Here is a 24,665-nt window from a genome sequence, read left to right as displayed (position 1 = left end):
TTGGTGTCTGGGTAAAAGCTTACTCTCAACCCCCATCACATGAATTGGATCTGATTGAGAACTTCCTATGATGTACACTGGTCTCTTCTTCACCCTCCACCCACCCACCCTGTGTCGCTGGGGTGGCCATCGCTCTCACTCTTACACATTGCTCTTTGGGCGCCTGCACCGTGGTGCCGTCAATGTTACGATCTCCATCAATACAAAACCCTGTTTTCATTAAGGGGTACAAGTCGTTACACAACTAAGGGAAGCCTTTGGGCCTCGTTCTCCCATTACTTCTCTGTGGTCCCATCTCTGGTCTCAGGAGCTCCAACTGTTGCACAAAGGGATTTGATTAGAGGGTGCCTCGGGGTCCTTGTCGCTTTCACAGTCCGCGGAGAGACACGTGGTGGGAACCCGGGCGAGGTGGGGACCTGGAGAAACATCTGGAGAGTCAGAAACCCGTCCTCCTCATTGTGGCCAGACAGATGGGAGATCCAGTGGGCACCCATGTGAGGACAAGGACGATGACAAATCTTCCGGGAGGTTGTGAGCCAGTGTTCACCAGCCTGTTCCCTCTGCCCCACCCCCACCCCCACCCCCAGGCTCATCAATGAGAACGAAGTGAAGCAATGGCGAGACCAGGCGGAGAAGTTCCGGAAAGGTGAGCTCTGCCTACACCCCCTGTGCGCGCCTCGCGCCTCGCGCCCCTGTCCCTGCCCGACCTGGGCCCGGGCCTTCCCTCCCCCTCGGGGTTCACGTCCTCTCTCCGTTTCCTCGCCGGCCCCACCGGCCGCAGAGCACACGGAGCTGGTGAGCAAGCTGGAGAGGAAGGAGCGCGAGTGCGAGACGAAGACCTTGGAGAGGGAAGAGATGATGCGGACGCTGAACAAGATGAAGGACAAGCTGGCCCGGGAGTCCCAGGAGCTGCGCCAGGCGCGGGGACAGGTGGCTGAGCTGGTCGCCCAGCTCAGCGAGATCTCGGTACGTGGGCGCTCTCCTCTCCTTTTACGTAGAGGACCTTCAGGTTATGGTGGGAAGATCGTGCGTGGGGAGGGCCCGAGGACCCCAGGATGAGGGAGAAGGGAGAGGGAGACCTCAGCTCGGCATAGAGGCGGCCCCCGAGGCTATGAGGGTGGCACCGTTGTATTATTTAGAAAAATTAATGCTCCTTCCCGGGGTGGGGGGCTGTCCCAGGAAGCGCCCCGTGGGAGCAGGGTGCCAGGGGGGTGTTGCTCCCCCACCCAGCCGTCTGCCCTGGTGCAGGTGGCAGGCTCACAGCTCCTGTGTCATTGTGGTGACTGACTTTGTTCAGTGTCTGTGTATGGGTTTTCGACTTGAGTGTGTGTGTCTATGGTTGCGTGTGTGTTTGATGTTTGGGACACAAAAAGAGAAAGTGGGGGCTCGGTGTGCATGGGGGTAAGAGCAGGAGGGGAGGGGTCTAGTGTGGATGGAGACTAAGAGAAAGGAAAGGACAAACAGTGGGGGGCCTGACACATGTCACTGCTGATGGCTTTGTTCTGTTGGTTTTCTGTCTTCCCACAGACAGGACCCGTCTCTTCCCCACCTCCCCCTGGCGGCCCGCTTACCTTGTCTTCTTCGATGACAACCAGTGACCTGCCTCCACCTGCACCCCCTCTGCCATTCGCCTGCTGCCCCCCGCCGCCGCCACCCCTTCCGCCCGGTGGGCACCCCACGCCCCCGGGCGCCCCACCTTGCTTCAGCATGGGCCTGCCCCTCCCTCCAGACCCCTTCCCCGGCAGTGATGTCCCGCTCAGGAAGAAGTGTGTCCCCCAGCCGTCCCACCCGCTGAAGTCCTTCAACTGGGTCAAGCTGAATGAGGTGAGTGAAAAGGAAGAGGCCAGTGCCTCCATTCTCCTACAGCCGAAGCTGTCGGCCCCACTGTTCGCAGACTCTCCCCTGCGCCCGCTCTGCGCTGAGCGGAAGGGCAGACACAGCGGATGCAGAAGACGGGGTTGCTGATGCCAGGCCGCTCACAGGCCGCTGGGCAGAACAGCTGCACTGCGAGGAGGTGGCTTGGCATGTGGCAATGCTCACACTGCCCAAGCCACCCGGAGCTGGAATCCGTGTGTGCTGAGGGCCTGGGTAACACAGATACTGGCGCATGGGCCAAGAAGGGGTGCTTTCTAGACAAGACAAGGGCTGGGCCGGAACCACAAGGATGGGGTCAATCTGAGGAAGAGGGTAGAAGATCTAGCAAAGACTTTGGGCCAAGGTCTAGAGATGGTAAAGGCCAAGGCCATGTACAAAGGACTAGAATGAGGCCATGGCAGGGGTCACGACAACCTTGCAATGAGGAGTTTGGTGCCAAGATCTGACCATTTTGGCGTCTTCCCTGGGGAAAGGTGTTGCTTCTCTGGGTGGTGCACTGAGTGGCTCTCATGAATATTACCCGCTAATTTCCGACACCAGGCCTACGCGTGGAGTCGATTGCTCTGTTGGACTCTCATGAGCAGAGAGCAGAGATGCCCCAGGTCACATGCGACCCCTAGTAAATGAAGGCCAGTCCCAGCCTGGGCCAAGCCCTGCCTCTGGTTCTGTACTGTGTCCTATAGGACCTGTGACTTTGTCCTTGAGACAAACACATACAAGGCCTGACTCACACTTCAACAACAGCCATGTGTGGAGCTGGGAGTACTGGCTTCTCTCTGACCTTGTTGTATGGGCTCATTGGACTAACTCTTGGGGAATTCATAACTGTACCATTCCGTTTGAACTCACATGAGCTCAAATGGAGATTCAAGTGGGAAGAGATGTGGGATTACTAAGTAGATAGTCAGCTGTTTGTTAGAAGCTGTCTCCGCATGGTAGACCAGCTAGCCAGCCAGTCTGGTCTGCTTTGGGTAAAGCTTTTTTTTTTCTTCTTTTTCTTTTTGTATTTTTCTGAAGTTGGAAACGGGGAGGCAGTCAGACAGACTCCCGCATGCGCCCGACCGGGATCCACCCGGCATGCCCACCAGGGGGAGATGCTCTGCCCATCTGGGGCATCACTCTGTTGCAACCAGAGCCACTCTAGCGCCTGAGGCAGAGGCCACAGAGCCATCCTCAGTGCCCGGGCCAACTTTGCTCCACTGGAGCGTTGGCTGCGGGAGGGAAAGAGAGAGAGAGGAAGGAGAGGGGGAGGGGTGGAGAAGCAGATGGGTGCTTCTCCTGTATGCCCTGGCCGGGAATCAAACCCAGGACTCCTGCACGCCAGGCCGACGCTCTACCACTGAGCCAACCGGCCAGGGCTGGTTAAAGCTTTTTGCTGGGGACTGTGATGGATAATCTTAAAAAGTGAGATAGAACATTGCTCTGAAGAGCTTTAGATCTGGAAAATTAGGAAGTCTGTTTAAAGAAACACCTATAGTTCCTGGGGATGGATTGAAGGAGAGATTCTAACCTTCAACCAAACCAGGTTTGGCTCTGTGTGACCTGTGAAATCACTCATTTTGTCTGTACCCGATCTTTAAGATTCCTCTGCCTCTGTTTTTATGATCTAGGTGTAAGGACGATGCATGAACAAAGCCCAGTCACAGTTTCCTCGGCCTCTGATAATATCTCCAATCTGAATTATTAAAACTTTAGAGCCACCTGTTAGCAGTATTCTGAAGCAACAGGTGTGTTCTGTGGATGCTTCTCCATGGGCACCAGGCAAGCCAGGAAGGCCGAGTGCACGTGGCAGGCAGACAGCTTGCCGAACTGAAGGCCGTAGGCTGTGTGGGGAATGTTCAGTGTTCATGATCAGAAACAACATATCTGTAAATTGTGATGGAAAAGATATAATTTTTGTCTCCTAGACTTACAACTTATAATTTATGATTTAAAAATAATGTCATGAAAAGTTGATCAGGCACCTTCACAGTTAAGGAAGACAGACAAGGCAACTGAGATTTTTGCGACATTGTTATCTGTTATCCGATAGAGCTTTGTGCTGAGGGTTCTCTCTGGGGTCTGTGATAATAAATTCTGAGGGCATTCCTCAGGAGCCCAGCACAGGCCAGTTTCATCCCTAGACTGGAAAGTACAAGCTTGATGGCAGAGGCGTTGGGGAGCATTTGTGGACACTGCAGACATTTCTCAGCCAAGGTGGGTGGGAGGAGGGGCGTCAGGTGATATTAGTGAGCCTGTCACCCCAGCCCCAGGCTTCCCTATGTGTGACTAGGGGTTCGTGTCATCGTTGGGGCCTCAGGTTCTTCATCTGGGAAATGGGGTAATTATGGCCTCCATATCAAAGGTTGTTTTAATTCCTATAAAGTATTTGTAACAGTGACGGACTCATAGAAAGTCTTAATAATAACAATAATAATAACAGGTGAGTTCTTGTTGGTGGCACTACCGTGTGTGCTTTCTGCATGTCATCTCACATAGCCCACACATTAACTCAACAACTGAGTGGCATCGAGACTCAGTTTCCCTTAAGTGACACGAGAAGAGAAGAGCCTTCCCTGCACTTGCCGACAGTCCCGCAGAGGGACGGCAAACCCGCCCGGCCTCGCTGGCCCCGGGCGCTCCGTGCGGGCAGCGTGCTGGGTTTGCGAGGAGGACTTCCCTGGCACGCACAAGGTGTCTCTGGAGGGGCAGCAACTCCAGGAATCTAGACTGGAGGCGACGAGGCCGTGGCCAGAGTGGTGCGAAAATCGGGGCTTACTATGCATGGTGGGCACATCGAGCCGGCTTGGTGAACTGTAGGGTGCGGCGGACACTAGGAGCAGGCGCGCCCCCGCCTGGCTGCAGACTGGCTGCCCCTCCACCGGGAGGAGCCCGCACGGGAGGGAGAGGGTTCGGGGAGACGGGCGGGCGGGAGACCAAGGCCTCCTCCCAGTGTTCAGCATCCCACGGTCCCATCCGGCCCTTTCTTCTCGCCCAGCCTCACCAGGAATAGGAGCGGTGGGAAGCTTCGCTTGTCCGGGCCTTCCCCATGCACCCGCCTCCACCCCCACCTAGATGTCGTGGGGGGAGGACTGGATTAGAAGTCTCTCTCCTTCTCCAACTCAGTTCCCTCCAACCATCTCCTCTCTACCTGCGACACAGCCCATTCCAGGAGCCCGGCCCCTGTCCCCAGGCCCCTTCCCCTATCCCACGCGTGCTCCTGTGCACGCACACGCACACGCGCACACACACACACACTGCTTCTGCCATGAAAAGAATGCGTCTGTGTTGGCTTTGGCCAGGTGCCTGTATCGCATGCTGCTCCGAGCTTCCCAGCCCGGCATTCCACCAGAGGGTCCCTGGCCTCAGGAAGGCCACAGGAATGTCCCCACCCCCCTGCTCTGGCCTAGCCTCCCCTTTTCCAGAGTTTAAGAAAATAAAAGTGAGTGAAAGGTATGTTTCCCTCTCCAAGCCTTGCTGAGGGGGTGGGGGGAGGCAGGAGGCGGCCTCAGGAAGGCTCTGCAGCGGCCCCGCCGTCCCAGGAAGGTGGGAGAGTCTGTTGCAAAGACAGTGAAGCTCTAGGTGAGGGAGGGTGCCGGGCGGAGAGGGGCGGAGCATCTGGGCGCAGGGGCTCTGGCCTCCGTCCTTCCCCCGCGATCAGGGTGTCACAGGACCTCTGGCGTGTCCTTGGCTTGGCAGACAGCGCCTCCCCAGAGGCTGACAGCTTCTCCTTAGACCCCTGTGGTGGATGGAAGTTCAGGGCAGGGGTCTACACAGAGGTGGGACAGTGCCCAGGCTGGGAGGAGACCTTGGTACGTACACTCCTGGGCCCCTCCCTGTTGGAAGGGACCGGACATTCTCCCTGGGTCTGACCCACAGGAAACTGGCAGTTTTGCTGGCCTCAGCAGTCAGTCACTGTGGGGGCCGGGGTGTCCCAGCCTTTGGCACATGTCCACTTTCTGGGCATCTGGGAGAGAAAATGACCGTCTCAGACACAGGAATTGCTGTCTACACTAAGGGTTTGAGGATCCCAAATATGTGTGGGCATTGCTCCGCCCAGTGATCCCGGCCAACCCCGACCTTCAGGGAGAGGGTCCCGCCTGCGCTGGTTTGGCTTTGCTCTTCTGGAAGGAGAGTCATACTTGCCCATCCATCACTCCAGCACGCCCACGGATTGCTATAACATGCTTACACGTGGGTGGCCCCACGTGGAAAGGAGGAGACGGAGGTTGTCTCTGGTGGTCTCCACCCTGCAGCAGAGCCCTGAGGAGGGGTGGAGGTTTGGGGAGGTGGGAACCGACCCCCTTCTGAAGCCCAGAAAGCCTGGATGTCATAATATGTGCTGCTGGGGGACCAGTGGGGTCAGGGACGCCCTGGACATCTCCACCATGAAGGAATGGAGTCACCATCCGGTCTTCTCCCTGCCCTCTTAGGAGCGTGTCCCTGGCACCGTCTGGAATGAGATTGACGACATGCAGGTGTTTCGGATTCTGGACCTGGAGGACTTTGAAAAAATGTTCTCGGCCTATCAGAGGCACCAGGTGAGAGCCTGCTCCCTCCGGTCTCTTGGGTCTTGACTTTTAGTCTTGACTTCACGTAGGCCCCGTGGACCCAGCCCTCGGCCCTTCCCTCCACCCTGCGTGTGTGGAGTGATTTGATTCTCATCAGGGCCACATGCTGGCTGGGAACGTAGAGGTGAACTGGAGGTGTGCAGCGCAGTGCAGTAGGGGAGACGGCCATTGTGCTATCGGTTGTATACATATTTACACATCGAGCGATGAAACAGGATGCTGTCCGCTTCTCTCCTTCATCCCGGAGCACTGGCTGGAGGCCGGGGGCCAGGCCACGGTTGCCCTCGCTTTTCCTTTGGCTCCAGGAATTATGGAGCTAGACCGAGAAGGAGTTATAGCTTTCAAGCCACTTTTTCCAGTGTACTCGCATCTCTCAACACCCCCAAGAGTTAGGGAGGTCACGTGAGGGGACTGCGGCTGGGGCCGGGCCTGGGCCAGCGGGGGAGGCCCCGGGCTGTGCTTTACAACCTGTGGACAGGTGGACAGGTGGCTGACGGGTAAGCGGCCATGGAAGGAGGGGGGCTGGCAGCAGAGTGCAGGCCATTCCGGGGCCAGAGATCCCCAACCATGCTGAGGACTCGTGGGAGTGACCAAAAGGCTGATTCTTAGACCTCGTCCTCAATCAGATGTGAAGTCAGGAGATGGAGTGGGGCCCAGGAATCTGCATTGCAGCTGGTCTTCCCTCCCAAGTCCAAACTGGGCACGACCAGCCAAAGGTCTTAAACTGTTTGCTTTTGCTCCGGCCTGCCTCTGGGGACTGTTTCCCCTCGGAGCTGTGCTCTTTTCCTCCGTGTTTTCTCTGGGATCCCAGGGTTCCAGCCCTGAGGACTCCCCAGTGAGTGGGGTCCGTGCCCTCCCAGGCCCTGGGCAGTGGCTGCATCAGGGTTCCAGCCCTGAGGACTCCCCGGCGAGTGGGGTCCGTGCCCTCCCAGCCTGGGCAGTGGCTGCATCAGGGTTCCAGCCCTGAGGACTCCCCGGCGAGTGGGGTCCGTGCCCTCCCAGCCTGGGCAGTGGCTGCATCAGGGTTCCAGCCCTGAGGACTCCCCGGCGAGTGGGGTCCGTGCCCTCCCAGCCTGGGCAGTGGCTGCATCAGGGTTCCAGCCCTGAGGACTCCCCGGTGAGTGGGGTCCGTGCCCTCCCAGCCTGGGCAGTGGCTGCATCAGGGTTCCAGCCCCCAGCCCTGAGGACTCCCCAGCGAGTGGGGTCCGTGCCCTCCCAGCCTGGGCAGTGGCTGCATCAGGGTTCCAGCCCTGAGGACTCCCCGGCGAGTGGGGTCCGTGCCCTCCCAGCCTGGGCAGTGGCTGCATCAGGGTTCCAGCCCTGAGAACTCCCCGGCGAGTGGGGTCCGTGCCCGCCCAGGCCTGGGCAGTGGCTGCATCAGGGTTCCAGCCCTGAGGACTCCCCGGCGAGTGGGGTCCGTGCCCTCCCAGCCTGGGCAGTGGCTGCATCAGGGTTCCAGCCCTGAGAACTCCCCGGCGAGTGGGGTCCGTGCCCTCCCAGACCCTGGGCAGTGGCTGCATCAGGGTTCCAGCCCTGAGGACTCCCCAGCGAGTGGGGTCCGTGCCCTCCCAGGCCCTGGGCAGTGGCTGCATCAGGGTTCCAGCCCTGAGGACTCCCCGGCGAGTGGGGTCCGTGCCCTCCCAGGCCTGGGCAGTGGCTGCATGTGGTGACTGGCTGGGCTCCCCAGCGAGTGGGGTCCGTGCCCTCCCAGCCTGGGCAGTGGCTGCATCAGGGTTCCAGCCCTGAGAACTCCCCGGCGAGTGGGGTCCGTGCCCTCCAGGCCCTGGGCAGTGGCTGCATCAGGGTTCCAGCCCCCAGCCCTGAGGACTCCCCAGCGAGTGGGGTCCGTGCCCTCCCAGCCTGGGCAGTGGCTGCATCAGGGTTCCAGCCCTGAGAACTCCCCAGCGAGTGGGGTCCGTGCCCTCCCAGGCCTGGGCAGTGGCTGCATGTGGTGACTGGCTGGGCTCCCCACTTCTTTCTGCCAATTCCAGGCCTGAGACTGACCCTTCCTGAGGACGGGGGGAGCTGAGGGCAGGTGTCACTGCTTCTGGGGGACTAGCCAAAGGGAAGGGGTGGGGGCAGGGCTCTGGCCCTTTTTGGGAGTTCTAGAAAAACCAGATGGTTATTTATATAACTTAAATGTGGGTGCTCAGGGCATCTGACTGCAGGAAGCACTCGGCCCCTGCCCAGGTCAGCAGGCGTGGCCCCAGGCAGCCGCTGGAGGAGTCCCTCTGAGCACTGGCTGCTCCTGCTCATCAGTCCTGGGGGGAGGGGTGGGGACCGGGCCTGGCCAATCACAGGCCTCCATCTCCTTTGAGCATCTCCCTCAGGGCCCTGGCTCTGGCCTGGCCCACCCAGCCTCCGGGATCCTGAGGAGGGGCTGGGATGGGGGTCGGCAGAGGGAGAGGCGCCGTGGGGTTGAGGACAGGCTGGGACCTCCCCATCTGGTGAGTGAAGAGTGACCACGGGAAGCCCCACGTCCTGTCCCCCTCACTCCTCTGAGCCCACTCAGTGCACCACCCTATCTGGGGGCAAACTCACCGACTGTTGTCGCCAGCGATTGCCCAGGCTCTGGGCTGAAGTCACAGCAGCAGAGCTGCCGAGATCTCAGCGGCCGTGGTGCCCTGGCCGCCTCCTCTTGCTGCCTGGGGACCTGGATGGTCGTGGGGCGGAGGGAGGCCCCGTGAGCTGTGGGTCTTCCCTCTCTGTGCCATGGGGGTCCTGACTTCGTGACTCCAGCTCCGTCAGGTCGGGAGGGAGAACCAGGGGGAAGCCATGCCTGCCGGGCTCCCCTTAGAGTCCAAGGCAGGCGAGGGCCGGGCGGGGAGCACATTTGGGGACCCCTGCTTTCCTGCGCCTCTGGGAGTGCAGCTTTCCCATGGTCCGGCTCAGGCTCGCTTGGGTTTTCTCTCAAGCTAGACAACTGGGCCCAGGGGGAGGAGGAGCAGCACCCTCTGCCCTGCGGACAGCTTGGGGGGCTGGTCGGCCTGACGAGTGGCGGGCGGCCCCACGCGCCCAGGGCCCGGGAGGCGCTGCCTGTCCCCCCGCTTTGTTTGGCTTGTGGGTGCATGTCTGTTGGGGTCGCTACTGCTCAGTGCTTCTTACGGGTCTCCCTCTCCAGCTGGGGGTGGGGGTGGTCTGTCACGGGGTGGAGCAGACAGAGGGGAAGATGAGGGGTCCCCATGTCACTCCTCCTGTTCCTGGGCCCCTGTACCTCTGGACTAACATTGTGCATGTTTAATTCTTTGTTGGCTGTGGCTGCTGCCTGCCTAGGAGCTGATAACTAATCCCTCCCAGCAGGTGAGTCACTCATGGGGCTCCGGACGCCCCGCCTTTCAACTGCCATCCGGGTGGCTGCCCCGGTCGGGGCCCAGAGGAGCACGCCTGTCCGTTCTCCCTTCCCCTTCTCACCGGTCTGCTCAGGGCAGCGCCAGGAGGGCCCCGGGGAGAAAGCAGAAGTGAGGGAGGGGCAGTGCAGACGGGCCCTGCCGGCCAGCCGCGGGGTGGAAGGACTGGAGGAGAGAGGAAGCTTCCAGGTCCATTGTCTCACCCCGGGGCGGGGCCCAGCACCCAGCGGTCCCGCAGGACTGCACAGGCCTGCCCGGTTCAAAGAGGTCCTGCTGTGAGTGGCGTTCCCTACAGTGATACAACGTGGAGCGTGTACTTGGGATGGGCCTCCGAGAGCCAGAGCTGGCTCTGTCTCCCTCACCAACGGCCCCAGAGAGCGCAGGGGGAATATGGCTGCTGGAACCTCAGAGGAGAGAATTCTACATGGAATTCTGCCTCAGTTTCCCCACCTCTGAACAGGTGGACGTTCTCTGCCCAGGGGACATTGGGCTGTGCCTGAAGTCTTCAGGAGGTCAGGAAGGGTGGCCTGGTGGGGACTCAGAACCAGCTTCCTATAAGTTTGGGGAGGCTGTCTAGGCAGGGCAGCGGGAGTGGGGGCTGGTTCTTGGGGGCGCACAGCTCCATCCCAGTGCCGGAAGCCATAGGGACCAGTCACTCCCCTCCGTCAGAATAGCTCCGGCTCTAGTTCGCCCAGAAAGGGCAATCTCTAAAACAGGGGGTTCCTCATGGCCCCTCCCACCCAGACGCCTCCTGGTTGTGTCAGTAATGAACCACCCTCCTCTCTCTGCTGCCTTTCCCTGTCCCTCTCTTACTCTCACACCAGGAGCACGGCCTGGGCGGGAGGGGTGGCGCCTGGCGGGGCAGGGAGAGGATGGGGGAAGGCAGGCGCCTCAGCCTTTCTGACTGGCCTGTTGGTTGCAGAAAGAGCTGGGCTCCACCGAGGACATCTACCTGGCCTCCCGCAAGGTCAAAGAGCTGTCGGTCATTGACGGCCGGAGGGCTCAGAACTGCATCATTCTTCTCTCCAAGTAGGTGCTGGCCCCGCCCCCTCAGCCCCTGCCCCTGACATGTCCCTGGTGGGAGGGGTGGGCCCCCCAGGAGGCAGGGGACTGCGAGGGGGCCAGAGCGCCCCCTCAGCCCCTGCCCCTGACATGTCCCTGGTGGGAGGGGTGGGCCCCCCAGGAGGCAGGGGACTGCGAGGGGGCCAGAGCGCCCCCTCAGCCCCTGCCCCTATGTCCCTGGTGGGAGGGGTGGGCCCCCCAGGAGGCAGGGGACTGCGAGGGGGCCAGAGTGGAAGAAGGCGGCTCACGTGGCTGCCGGGGGGATATGGGTGGCGAGGACTGTCTGCCGCTGGGGCAAGGTTCTGGAACCTTCTCCCGGAGCCCCTGTGGAGTGGCCGTGTGGGGCCCTGCAGACAGGAAACTGCCCGGTACCAAGGCCCCTGACCAGCCCGGCCAGCATCTGGGGGTGGAGCTGCTCTGAGCCCGTGGGGGGCGCGGGAGGCTGAGGCCACCGAGCAGCGTGATCTCAGCCCCCAAACGTTTCCCGCGGCTGCAGAACAAACAAGGCAGTATCTGCAGCAACAGCACGGCTTCTGTGCGGGCCTCCCGCCTGCGCCAGGGTCAGGGGGCACCGCCTCCCAGACTCTTCTTAGTGCTGGCCCCCGCCCCCTCTGGGGCACCCCGCCCCTCCCCTCCCACTGGGCCCCGGGCCTCAGTCTCTCCCCCTCCGTGGTGGGGAGAGGGCTGCATCCCCAGGGCTGCCATTGCTGGCCTGGAGAGACATAGGGAAGGGGGGAAGGTGTGGGGGGTGGGGGGTGACAGCAGGATTGAACAGCTGCGTGGGAGCCCATGCTCTGTGGCAGACGTGGCGCTGGTCTGGATGCCGAGAATGAAGGGAGCAGGAAGCTGCCCCCGTAGAGGCAGCCGGTGCCCCCATCCTCCCAGGAGATGCCGCAGATGCGTGAGGCATGAGGACAAGGAGGGAGGTCGGAAAGCCTTCTCCGTGCCTCTTAGGTTTTCCTGAAGACGGTCCTGTCACTCCCAAATGTCCCTGTCGGCTCTGACGGAGACTCGGGCACCAGACCAGAGACTCTCGTCTTTATTTAGAGACTAAAATACCTCCTGATGTAGTTTATGGAGTGGACCAAAGTGGTTTAGTCTGAGGAGGAGTACCGTCCAGGGTGCCTCCCATGTGCACATGAGGGGGAGCAGGAGAAGGTCTGGGGTCTGTCCTGAGCAGAGGCCGGGCCGGGCTGCTCAGTGGGCGGGCTCTCGCCTCACTCAGGTTGAAGCTGTCTAACGAGGAGATCCGGCAGGCCATCTTGAAGATGGACGAGCAGGAGGACCTGGCCAAGGACATGCTGGAGCAGGTGAGGCCCCTCGAGGGGCGGGCAGCTGAAACCAGGAGGCAGCACACCCCTGCCCGACAGCCCCCAGAGAGGCCGAGAGGTCAAGGAGAAGTCAGGATGGAGGCTGGAGGCGTGCGGGGAGGTTGACAGACACCCGCCTGGGCCAGCCGTTCTGAGGGGAGGCCGCACCATTTCCAGGGGAGCAAGGCTCACGATCCCCATGGGTCTCAAGGCGAAATCAGAGTGACCTATAGTCATCTGTTCCCCAAGTCATTTTTACCTCAGTCTGTATGTGCTTTAAGAGAAACCTAGAAAACACCAAACATCATCAACTGGACTTCATTAAAACTGTGAGCTCTGTTCTTCAAAAGGCACTATAACTAGAGCAAAGAGATGAGCCAACCCTGAGAAGGTACTTGCCTTACGTACATCCAGCGAAGACCTCATATTCAGAATAAAAGCTCTGGGCCGGCGTGTGGGTGTCCCAGGGTTACTTAGAATGCGGTGACCTCAGCCATGACACTGAGCGGAAGAAGGCAGACACCAGGCAGAACACATTCCTCCAGTCTGTTTATAAGAACTTCAGTTAATAGGCAAATCAACTCTAAGGTGATAACGTTCAGTAGAGAGGCTGTATTGGGGGAAGGGGTGGGTTGGTGGTCAGAGTGACATAAGGGAACTTCCTCGCAGGATGGAGCTCGGTGTCTTGTCTGGGTGGTGGTGGGTAGTTTGGTAACAAGTCAGTGAGCTGCACGTTTAAAACGGATGTGTTTTATATAAATAAAACCTTAATCAAGTTTTAAAAAGAAGAGGCCCTGGCTGGTTGGCTCAGTGGTAGAGCGTTGGCCCGGCGTGTGGAAGTCTCAGATTCGATTCCTGGTCAGGGCACACAGGAGAAGTGCCCATCTGCTTCTCCACCCTTCCTCCTCTCTCTTCCCCTCCTGCAGCCAAGGCTCCATTGGAGCAAAGTTGGCCTGGGTGCTGAGAATGGCTCCATGGCCTCCGCCTCAGGTGCTAGAATGGCTCCAGTTGCAATGGAGCAACGCCCCAGATGGGCAGAGCATCATCCCTTGGTGGGCATGCCGGGTGGATCCCAGTCAGGCACATGAGAGTCTGTCTCTCTGGTTCCCTGCTTCTCACTTAAGAAAACTACAAAAAAAAAAAAAAAGATAAGAAATGAAAGCCACTGAGTTGTATACTTAAGAATAGTGTACTTTACTGTGTGTAAGTTATTTCTGAATTTTAAAAAGAAAGAAAAGAAAAAGAAGTGTAAAGCTGGGTGCCCCGTCGTCCCTTTCGGCAGCTGAAACGCACACCATCCACTTGAGGGTGCCTCTGGCTTTTAAGGGGACGCCTCCCCCTCTGAGCCGGGTCAGTGCAGGGGCTTCTGTGGCCTGTACCACCCCCCCCCCCCCCCCGCCCGCCGGCTTCCCACCTGTCCCTGCCTGACCTTCACCTGCTCTTGCAGCTCCTCAAGTTCATCCCGGAGAAGAGCGACATCGACCTCCTGGAGGAGCACAAGCACGAGATCGAGCGGATGGCCCGTGCGGACCGCTTCCTCTATGAAATGAGCAGGTCCGGTTCCGGGCGGGGCTGTGGTGGGCGGGGCCGGCCGAGGCGGGGGCGGCCGAGGCGGGGGCGGCCGAGGCGAGGGCTGAGCCTGGAGGGGGCAGCCGGGGCGGGGGGCTGCGGCGGGGGGGGGGCTGAGCCTGGAGGGGGGCTGAGCCTGGAGGGGGGCTGAGCCTGGGGGGGGGCTGAGCCTGGAGGGGGCTGCGGCTGGGGGGGGGCTGAGCCTGGGGGGGGGCTGAGCCTGGAGGGGGGGGGCTGAGCCTGGAGGGGGGCTGCGGCTGGGGGGGGGCTGCGGCTGGAGGGGGGCTGAGCCTGGGGGGGGGGCTGAGCCTGGAGGGGGGCTGCGGCTGGAGGGGGCTGCGGCTGGAGGGGGGCTGAGCCTGGAGGGGGCTGCGGCTGGAGGGGGGCTGAGCCTGGGGGGGGGCTGCGGCTGGGGGGGGGCTGAGCCTGGAGGGGGGCTGCGGCTGGAGGGGGGCTGCGGCTGGAGGGGGGCTGAGCCTGGGGGGGGGCTGCGGCTGGAGGGGGGCTGAGCCTGGGGGGGGGCTGAGCCTGGAGGGGGGCTGCGGCTGGGGGGGGGCTGCGGCTGGAGGGGGGCTGAGCCTGGAGGGGGGCTGCGGCTGGAGGGGGGCTGAGCCTGGAGGGGGGCTGCGGCTGGGGGGGGCTGAGCCTGGAGGGGGGCTGCGGCTGGGGGGGGGGCTGAGCCTGGAGGGGGGCTGCGGCTGGAGGGGGGCTGCGGCTGGGGGGGGGCTGCCTCATCACACAGCTCGCCCTGCCCCCAGGATCGACCACTACCAGCAGCGACTGCAGGCCCTCTTCTTTAAGAAGAAGTTCCAGGAGCGGCTGGCGGAGGCCAAGCCCAAAGTGGAAGGTACTGCTGGGGGAGTGGAGGAAGCCCGGGGAAGAGCCGTGGCCGGTGTGGGGGGCCAGGAAGGGAGTCCGTGGACAGGGGCAGAGAAAAGTGCCCCCCCCCAGAACAAAATCAAGGACAAAATCTAGAACTATGGTTATTATAAGATATACGCACTTGTATATTAGCACACGTGCCAACCATGGGCACGGTCCCTACACCTCAGCCTGCAGACTCTCCGAGGCGGAGGATCTGTCGACATCTGCCCCAGCGTGGAACAGATACGCTGAAAGATGATGACGGCAATTCCCCCTTATCGGCGGCTTTGCTTTCCATGGTTTCAGTTAACTGTGGTCAACCATGGTCCAAAAATATTAAACAGAAAGTTGCAAAATAGACAATTCATAAGTTTTAAATTGTGCGCCGTGGTGAGTTAGCGTGTCCAGGACGCTGAGGAGGACAGGCTGGGGGCAGAGCGTGGACCCCTCTGCTGGACGCTGGGGCCGGCTAGCGCTCCCCAGGGATGCCCCGTCCAGAGAGGGGCTTGTTCTGGAGGTCTGCCGACTGCCTCAGGAAGGTTTCTGGGGGGTAGGGGAAGCGTGACAGAGCTAGGAGAGGACACTTTCTATGATCTGGATACACACATGTGCACACACACACGCATGCACGCACACATGCATGCACGTCACAGGGGAGCTGCAGGCTGGCTGTGATTCTAGGGCAGGAGGATCTGTGGTGTGAGGGACGGAGAGGGACCAGTGGTGACCGCAGGTCTGAGGCCTGGCGGCTTCTCCTGCCCTGATGGAGGGAGAACCCTCCCCTTCACACAGCTTTCTTTGTCCTGCTGCTGACGCCCTTGGGGCACGAGGCACAGGCAAGGGGTTCAGCCTGTGACATGTGTGCCCAACTACTTGTGTGTCTTGGGTCACTGGAGCAGATGGGAGCAGTCGCCACTAGGAGCTGTGGAAGCAGAGTAGCTTTGCCACGGGGTAGGTTTTATCTCCAATGACTTTCTGTTCCCGGGAGGCCACCCCTAAGCTGTCCCGAAGAGTTAGTCACTGCCCGCTCAGAGCAGGGTCTGTCTTCTGTATGAAGCTAAGCAGAGCAAGACGTGTTTTGGATGGCAAAAGCTACTGGGGACATCATCGCTGCCCTGCTGTAGGGTGGCTGCTGTCTAGAAGGGTCTGCAGGTCTCTTCCCACCGAAAGTTGGGAAGAGGCAGCTGGAGTTGTATCTTACAGAATCGGGCCAGTGGGCTTGCCTGGGGGTGGAGGCAGGAGGATTGTGCAGGAGTTGGGTGGGATTCATACTGAGCGAACATGTGTGGCCTGTCCCAGATGGTGAATGAGCTATTGACACCCTCTTACACACCCCTGTCCCCGAGAAGGTACTCTGGGTCAATTCACCAAATTTGACAAATTTATCCATTCTTTTATGAATACAATGATGGACTTCTCTTGACTATATTCTTATGAAGATGTTCATTGCTTGACTATGCCACACTTACCGATTCTCATTAGGAATACCTTCAACTGAATAGTCAAGATGAATACGGTTTCAAATGTAAACACTCTTATGAATACATTCATGAATATATTCATCTTACGAACATATGTGAAACGTCTGCACTGCACATGGGAGTTTCCCCGCTCACTCTGGTTTCCTTTGAACTCTTGTCATCTTGTCTTGCCAACATTTTAGCATTTTCAGGAGGATTCCTTTGCAGATTTTTCAAATAGCACATCGACCCAAAAATAATTAATTAAATAAAAGAAAAGAAACTATCCCAACCAGTAAAAATGGCTGGAAATGCTTATAAGTAGCATTTACTTTAAAGTATACTTTTTATTGAAATAGGCATGTGGAAAAGTACACAGATCCTGAGTCCCAGCGGACGCATCATGGCGAGGTGGACTCACCTCGTGATCGACACTGAGTCAAGAAATGCACTGTGCTAGCCTTCTTCTTCATGTCCCGCCCCCCAAATATGACCCCCACCATTACTTTCCTCCCCTCTCTAAAGGTTTTGTCTGTCTTGAACTTTATATCAATGGGATAGAGTATGAATAATTTTATGCTTTTTTTTTTGTTTGTTTGTTTTTGTTCAGCATATGGTTGGGTATGTTATCCCTCTTGTTATATGTAGCAATGGTCATCTATTCCACGTAGGAATATACCGTAATTTATTTAACCAGTCTATTTGTAATTTAAGGGAAAAAAATAACTAGAAAGCACTCAAATACCCATCAAGTATAACGCTACTGTTGGGTCATTAGAATGTGCACAGGTTCAACCGGAGAAGCTACTGACAAGCCTTCCTTATTACTCATTTGTACAGTTTCTTCTTCTGTTTTTTTAAATCAGCAATTACTTATTTTTAATTGCCTTGAAGATTTCTGCAAACATTTAGTCAGATGGTTCTCATGCTATGAAGATAGCAGCATCCTCAGGGATGTTCATCTTGGCCTAAGTCAAAGATCATAGAATGGTTTCTTCTTCTAATCACCACATGTAATAATCAACAAGGCACATCCCATCACCAGTAGCCGAAATTTCAGGGTAGGGTTTGTATCCCAATGCCACACAAAGGCCATAAATGCATAACCGTTGGAGAAGGGCCAGAGCGTTCACATTGGAATTAAACACTGACGTTTTGGTTACTGTTCGCTTAATTTGTATTTCTAGCACATCTATTATTTGAGATGTGAAGAGAAGATGGCTAAAATGCCTAAAGGTTGGAAAAGTTTTAAAAATTATATTCAACAGGATGTCCAGTAATCAAAGACACCATCAACTATAAAGCACATCATTATCTTATGGAACAAAAGTAATATGGAGGCCCTGGCTGTTGGCTCAGTGGATAGACTGTCGGCCCGGCGTATGGACGACATCCCAGATTTGATTCCCAGTCATGGCATACAAGAGAAGCAACCATCTGCTTCTCTGCCCTTCCCTCACCCACTCCCTCTCTTTCCCCTCCCTCAGCCAGAGGCTCGATTGGTTCAAGCATTGGCCCTAGGCACTGAGGATAGCTCCGTTAATTTGAGCATTGGTCCCAGTTAGGGGTTGCCAGGTGGATCCCAGTCAGGGTACATGTGGGAGTCTGTCTCCCCTCCTCTCACTTAAAAAAAATTAATAGGGAATATTATAGTTGATGACATTATAATTAATTTGACAGTAATATTTTTCTTTCCAAAAATGTCATTAAAATGCAGCATTTTCAAAAGAGGCAGAAACTGTCCCATAACACATAAAATGCTGGAATTTATTTATTTTTTTAACTGTAATATATTTTATAAGAGTTTTTGTTCTGGAATTCCTATCCATCTCACACTTCATATAATTTCTTTTTTTTTATTGATTTAAATGTATAGTGTTTACCTAGATTCAAGTGTCCCACCGAATATATCCCCCCACCCCCGTGTTCTCCTCAACATCCCCTCCCCCCCCACTACGCCCTCCCCCCTCCCCTCCAGGGTCTGCTTTTCTGCTCTCTATAAAGCCGTCTTATGTATATATAATTTCACCAGTCTCTTTTTCTTCTGGAATTTAAACTTTAACCACTAACTTTAGAAATATGAAAGCATTCTTATGTCTATCCATAGAAAGAATATATTAATGATCTTTAAATACGCACAAGGGAAGATATTCTCGCATATATTCTTAGGGAGGGGTGGCACGTACTGAGAACGGCCATTTGGCAAACTGGCGTTTGGAGAGTTTCTCTCTCCCCCTGGAGGGGGGCAGGTGTGGAGGATTGGTCTGCGGAGGCGTGAGTGTAGTTCCTGCCCCTCTGAGAGCTGTGGACACTTGCAGCCCCTTCTCTGGACTTTGCGGTACACAGGGGCCAGCTGCCCTGGCCCGGTCTGGGTAGGGGTCTGACCTGTCCTCCCTGTCCCAGCCATCCTGCTGGCCTCCCGGGAGCTGATCCGCAGCAGGCGTCTAAAGCAGATGCTAGAGGTCATCCTGGCCGTTGGGAACTTCATGAACAAAGGGCAGCGCGGGGGCGCCTACGGGTTCCGGGTGGCGAGCCTCAACAAGATCGCCGACACCAAGTCCAGCATTGACAGGTGGGACCCCGCCTGCTTCCCTGGCCTCCACCACACCCCACCTTCCTCCTCTCCCTCCCTCCATCTCCAGCCCAGCCCATGGCCTCCACCACACCCCACCTGCCTCCTCTCCCCTCCCCCCTCTGCCCCTCCCTCCATCTCCAACCCAGCCCGTGGCCTCTTTCCCGTAACTCCTCCCCCGAGTTTCCTGCTGACCCTCATTCCCTCACCTGCCTTTCCTCCGCAGGAACATCTCTCTGCTCCATTACCTGATCATGATCCTGGAGAAGCACTTCCCCGACATCCTGAACATGCCCTCGGAGCTGCAGCATCTTCCGGAAGCCGCCAAAGTCAAGTGAGGGGTGTCCCCGAGGTGTCCCTGTCGCTGTGTTCATGCACACTCGTCTAAATGTCCTTCTTCGGGGCTACTCTGGGCTGACTAGGACTGGGCAGGGTCTCAGGGTCTGCCAAACGCAGACAGACAATTTGCTCTTCAATCCTTATCTCAGAGAGGCTCCCAGGAAGCAAAGGGGGTGATGGAAGAATGAGCCAGGGATGGGAAGAATGCCCATAGCGGAAGTGTAATTCAGCCGGCTACCACTGGGGGCATCGGGAGCTTCAGGAGCCCTCCAGAAGAGTGTGGGAGACAGTGTAGGACACTCCCTCTTCTTATCTTTCCCAAGGGGCGAGGGAACACCAGGGGTCCCCAAACTACGGCCCCCTGGGGCCATTTATCCAGCCCCCACTGCACTTCTGGAAGGGGCACCTCTTTCATTGGTGGTCAGTGAGAGGAGCATAGTTCCCATTGAAATACTGGTCAGTTTGTTGATTTAAATTTACTTGTTCTTTATTTTAAATATTGTATTTGTTCTTGTTTTGGTTTTTTATTTTAAAATAAGATGTGTGCAGTGTGCATAGGGATTTGTTCATAGTTTTTTTTATAGTCTGGCCCTCCAACGGTCTGAGGGACAGTGGACTGGCCCCCTGTGTAAAAAGTTTGGGGACCCCTGCCATACACCATCCCTAATGCAGAGGGTTCAGGGGGTGGGGCATTACTCTTTGACCCCTAGTAGAAGTGCTCACAGTTGGAAGTCAGGACTTGGCACTACAATGGACGGTCGGAGGAGATATGGGTGGGGCGCCAATGGTATCTGCTACAGGCAAGAAGTCAGAGTGAGCCCCGAACACACAGAGACTGATAGAAACATCTCCAATAGGATTAGCAGAAACGCAGTGTTAAATGGCTAATGTGCATCGAAAGCTTTCTGCGTGCAAGTATAATACCTGTAAGTTAAGAGTTCACAGGTATTACCTGGTGCTAAAAAACAAATAAATCCAAGCCAGAGCCGTGTGTTAGAAACCCTCTAATAGCAGCCTGGCACTTCTGAATTCAGAGGCTCCAGTGGAGCACATTTCTCCCCTGCTATGTTGTAGCAGCACGGCCGGAGCGCCGAGGGGTGGTGATGCGCCATGTGCGGGTGGCCACGGCAGGGCTGGGGCACAGGCCCCCCCCCCTGCCCAGACCACCCTCATCTCCCTTCCCTCTGGGGCACAGGCCCCTGGGCTTTGCCCTGCCCTCCCCCTGCCCGGACCACCCTCATCTCCCTTCCCTCTGGGGCACAGGCCCCTGGGCTTTGCCCTGCCCCCCCCCCCCCCCCCCCCCGCCCAGACCACCCTCATCTCCCTTCCCTCTGGGGCACAGGCCCCTGGGCTTTGCCCTGCCCTCCCCCTGTCTGGACCACCCTCATCTCCCTTCCCTCTGAGGCACAGGCCCCTGGGCTTTGCCCTGCTCCCCACCCTACCCGGACCACCCTCATCTCCCTTCCCTCTGGGGCACAGGCCCCTGGGCTTTGCCCTGCCCTCCCCCTGCCTGGACCACCCTCATCTCCCTTCCCTCTGGGGCACAGGCCCCTGGGCTTTGCCCTGCCCCCCCCCCCCCCCGCCCAGACCATCCCTTCCCTCTGGGGCACAGGCCCCTGGGCTTTGCCCTGCCCTCCCCCTGCCCGGACCACCCTCATCTCCCTTCCCTCTGGGGCACAGGCCCCTGGGCTTTGCCCTGCCCTCCCCCCCCCCCGCCCGGACCACCCTCATCTCCCTTCCCTCTGGGGCACAGGCCCCTGGGCTTTGCCCTGCCCTCCCCCTGCCTGGACCACCCTCATCTCCCTTCCCTCTGGGGCACAGGCCCCTGGGCTTTGCCCTGCCCTCCCCCTGCCCGACCACCCGCATCTCCCTTCCCTCTGGGCACAGACCCCTGGGCTTTGCCCTGCCCTCCCCCCCCCCCCCCCCCCCGCCCAGACCACCCTCATCTCCCTTCCCTCTGGGGCACAGACCCCTGGGCTTTGCCCTGCCCTCCCCCTGCCCGACCACCCGCATCTCCTTTCCCTCCCTCTGCATCTCTCCACAGCCTGGCCGAGCTGGAGAAGGAGGTGGGCAACCTCAGGAAGGGCCTCAGAGCAGTGGAGGTGGTGAGTACAGCTCCGCCTGCCTGGGGTTGAGGGGAGGCTGCTGGGGCAGACGGTGGGCCTCCAGACAGCAGGCCCTGGCTGGTGCACTTCTGGCCCAAAGCCTCTGGCTGGGGTGATAGAGCGATGGGCACAGCAGCTAGCACAGAGTCAGCTCTCAGGGAAGGCTGACTGGATTATCCGGGGATTAAATTAGTCTGTTGTTCCTGGTCAGTGGCTCAGTGGATGGAGCCTTGGCCGGGTGTATGGATGTCCCAGGTTTGATTCCCAGTCAGGGCACACATGAGAAGCTACCATCTGCTTCTCTCCCCCTCCTTCTCCCCTTCCTCTGTCGCAATCAGTGACTTGATTAATCTGAGCGTGGCCCCTGGTGCTGAGGATAGCTTGGTTGATTCAAGCATCAGCCCCAGACGGGGGTTGCCAGGTGGATCCTGGCCAGGGCACATGCGGGAGTCTGTCTCACTATCTCCCCTCCTCTCACTTAAAAAAAAAAATTCCTTTTTTAGTCTCACAATAAGGAACATTGAGACTAGCCAGGTCACTGTCCAACACGTCTCTCGGACAATGGAGTGGAAAAAACCATAAAACAGATACATGCTTAACTTTGATTCCAGTAGACGGGAAAGAGGACCCACATCCCTAGGGAGCCGGATAGGGGCAGGTAGGGTAGTGTGACGCCGGGGGCCCCTGTCCCCAGGAGTTCCTGCCTTACATCTCTTTATCTCCTTCCCGGCCAGTAGAAGAGCCAGGGGGCTGCAGCTCTCCTGGAGCCCGGGTCTCTGGTCACCTCGATTCCTGCTCCCTGGTTTCTGAGACGATACCATCTCTGGCCCTGGGCTAGGCTGGCTCCGCATGGGATGTCTGCAGTCCTTTGCCCTAGGAACTAAAGACCTTTCCCTGTCTTCACTGATTGCCTGGGGGTAGGGGTTGTTAGAAGGGTGAGAAGAGAATGAGCTTAGAGAACTAAGTTTCCTGTGAGAAGAGCCTTTCATTGCCACTGTGATGGGGGAGGAGGCCAGGGTGGCTGCCAGTGTATAAGGTGCTGCCCAGAGCGCGGTCCCTGGGCGGCAGCAGCAGTGAGGGGGTTTAGAAATGTGTCTCACACGGGAATGTGCACACGGACCGCCCGAGGGGGTCGTTAACACGCGCAGGCTCTGATTCCAGAGGTCTGGGGCAGGGCCTGAGAGTCTGCATTTCTTCAAATTTCCCAAATTTAAAGGCCACGTGCTGGGTAGCAAGGATCTGGAGAGAGAGATGGCAGGGTGGGCGAGGGAAGGATAGAAGCAGGGTGGACTGGTCGGTAACTCAGTCCTTGCTGCCCTTTACATCGTGACAGCTGGAGTGTTCCCTCTTCCAGAGGATGCTCCGTGTCCTGTGATTGACAGGCGGCGGGGGGGTGGGGGGTGGGGGTGGCAACCCCGAAGCCGACTTTTGTCCCAGCACCGTCTAACCAGCCCTTCATTCTCCGTCCCCAGGAGCTGGAATATCAGCAACGCCAGGTGCGGGAACCGAGTGACAAGTTTGTCCCAGTCATGAGTGACTTCATCACGGTTTCCAGCTTTAGCTTCTCTGAGCTGGAGGACCAGCTTACAGAGGCCAGGGACAAGGTGAGGGCGCCCCAAGCCTCCTCTCACCCTTGGCCCCACCCCGCCCCACCCCTGTCCAGCTCCGCCTTCTGTAGACAGGGCTCCCCCCCCCATTCCTACCGGAAGGTCGAGCAGGGCGGAGCCTGATCACGGGGCTTGAGGAATGACCCTTTCCTCGCTCCCACAGAAGAGCAACAGCGTCGCGGATGCAGAGATCTAGTCCATTCAGGAGGCGTCAGGCACCCCATTAGTGGTCTACCTTTGTCTCATTACCTCCTTTATGGGATCGCTCAAAGGTTGTTAGCCCTTTCGACAGATGCTGCACTGAGATCCAGGGAGGTTAAGTAACTGGCCCAGGGTCGCCTGGCTGTGATGTAGCTGGGTTAGAATCCTAACTCAAGCTAGCTTTGGTATCAGTTGCTATCTTCCTGCTTGTCACATTAACCTTACCTGGACCTCAGCTGTGGGAGGCTTATTAAAATGCATGTCCTGTCTGACTGGTGGTGGCACAGTAGATAGAGCATCGACCTGGGACGCTGAGGTCCCAGGTTTGAGACCCTAAGGTTGCTGGCTTGAGTGGGGGCTCATAGACATGACCCCTAGTCACTGGCTTGAGCCCAAAGGTCACTAGCTTGAAGTCCAAGGCTGCTGACTTGAAGCCCAAGGTTGCTGGTTTGAGCCCAAGATCAGTGGCTTGAGCAAGAGGTCACTGGCTCGGCTGGAGCACCCTCATACCCTGGTCAAGGCACGTATGAGAAGCAATCAATGAACAACTAAAGTGATGGAACTATGAGTTGGTGCTTCTCATCTCTCTCCCTTCCTGTCTTGCATGCAAAAAAAAAAAAAAAAAAAAAAGTGTGCACCCTCCTTCAGGAGGCCTGGAATGGAGCCCAAGGCTCAGCTTTGCTATGAGCTCCCAGGACATGCCCGTGCCAGTCCATGGAGCACACCTTGAATAGTGAGGCCTTTCTTAGAGGACTTCGAGTGGGTTAGAGATGGTAGCTCTCTTCACAGAACAGTGCCTAGCACATAGAATTATAGCCAGCACCTTACATCTATTAACTCATTTAACCCCCTCAACAACACTGTGAAGTAGGGTCTATTATTATCCCCACTTTACAGATGAAAAAACTGAGGCACAGAAGGGTTAAATAACTAGCCCAATAACTAACTGTGTGATTTCTGAGGTCCTGCTTTCTAACCGGGCAGTTCCTTCCCAAGGGCTGTAGTTCCTGACCTCACACCCACAGCCTCACGAATCCAGAGTGGCTCTGGGCACTCTCGTCTGCCAGTTTGGCTCCCCCACAACCCCCGGGTGTCTGCCTCCAACCCTTCCTTCAGCCTTGTCCCCACCCTGAGGATAAAGGGGGTCTCCCTTTCTCCAGCTGTGACCTCATGCTAACAGCCCCCAGCCTTGGACCGAGCTCCGCTCTGGCTGGCACCCCGCTAACCACAAGGCCCGGCCCAGGTGCTCAGGGCGACTCCCTAACACCCCTCTCCCCCAACAGTTCTCCAAGGCCCTGGTGCACTTTGGGGAGCAGGACAGCAAGATGCAGCCAGATGAGTTCTTTGGCATCTTTGACACCTTCCTGCAGGCCTTCTTGGAGGCCCGGCAGGACCTGGAGGCCATGCGGAGGAGGAAGGAGGAGGAGGAGAGGCGGGCACGCATGGAAGCCATGGTGAGCGGCTGGGCAGGGCCCAAGGGGCAGGCAGGCCCGAGTAGGGTGCTACAGAGCAGGGGACAGTGGTGGGGTGTCTGCTGAGGGGGCAGCGCCTCAGAAATACTGTAGGGGCTGATGCCAATCCCCGAGGGGAGAGAATGGTTTCCCTGGCCTGAGGGGGAGCACGTGTGAGGTGGGCAGGCAGGCAGCCCCCGAGGAGGGCAGTGGGCAGTTGGTGAACATGAACATCAGGGCGCACGGCCGGGGGTGGGGGGGGGGGGTGGGGGGCTGGGGGGGGGGGGGGGGGGGGGGGGGGGGGGGGGGGGGGGGGGGGGGGGGGGGGTGGGGGGTTGGGGTGAGGGGATGAC

At 58.0% G+C, this 24,665-nt stretch overlaps 1 protein-coding gene across 6 annotated transcripts in view; it reads left to right on the top strand.

Moving 5' to 3' along the window:
* The window catches only part of DAAM2 (dishevelled associated activator of morphogenesis 2), a 125,300-nt gene that overhangs the window by 95,460 nt on the left and 5,175 nt on the right, over positions 1 to 24,665 (top strand). For 5 of the 6 annotated variants that reach the window (XM_066359486.1, XM_066359488.1, XM_066359487.1 and 2 more), the window contains exons 12-25: positions 588 to 646; positions 782 to 966; positions 1,528 to 1,824; positions 6,288 to 6,395; positions 9,699 to 9,725; positions 10,695 to 10,801; positions 12,060 to 12,144; positions 13,592 to 13,698; positions 14,472 to 14,560; positions 18,441 to 18,609; positions 18,836 to 18,943; positions 20,993 to 21,053; positions 22,526 to 22,657; positions 24,145 to 24,315. In XM_066359486.1, coding sequence (XP_066215583.1) covers positions 588 to 646; positions 782 to 966; positions 1,528 to 1,824; positions 6,288 to 6,395; positions 9,699 to 9,725; positions 10,695 to 10,801; positions 12,060 to 12,144; positions 13,592 to 13,698; positions 14,472 to 14,560; positions 18,441 to 18,609; positions 18,836 to 18,943; positions 20,993 to 21,053; positions 22,526 to 22,657; positions 24,145 to 24,315 — 1,705 coding nt within the window. The remainder of the gene's footprint in view (positions 1 to 587; positions 647 to 781; positions 967 to 1,527; positions 1,825 to 6,287; positions 6,396 to 9,698; positions 9,726 to 10,694; positions 10,802 to 12,059; positions 12,145 to 13,591; positions 13,699 to 14,471; positions 14,561 to 18,440; positions 18,610 to 18,835; positions 18,944 to 20,992; positions 21,054 to 22,525; positions 22,658 to 24,144; positions 24,316 to 24,665) is intronic. The other variant, XM_066359492.1, reaches the window with a different exon arrangement.

This window comes from Saccopteryx leptura, chromosome 1 (genome assembly GCF_036850995.1).
Source record: "Saccopteryx leptura isolate mSacLep1 chromosome 1, mSacLep1_pri_phased_curated, whole genome shotgun sequence".
Taxonomy (NCBI): domain Eukaryota; kingdom Metazoa; phylum Chordata; class Mammalia; order Chiroptera; family Emballonuridae; genus Saccopteryx; species Saccopteryx leptura.
The sequence above is the reverse complement of the archived record's forward strand: the minus strand, read 5'-3'. Positions and strand labels throughout refer to the sequence as shown.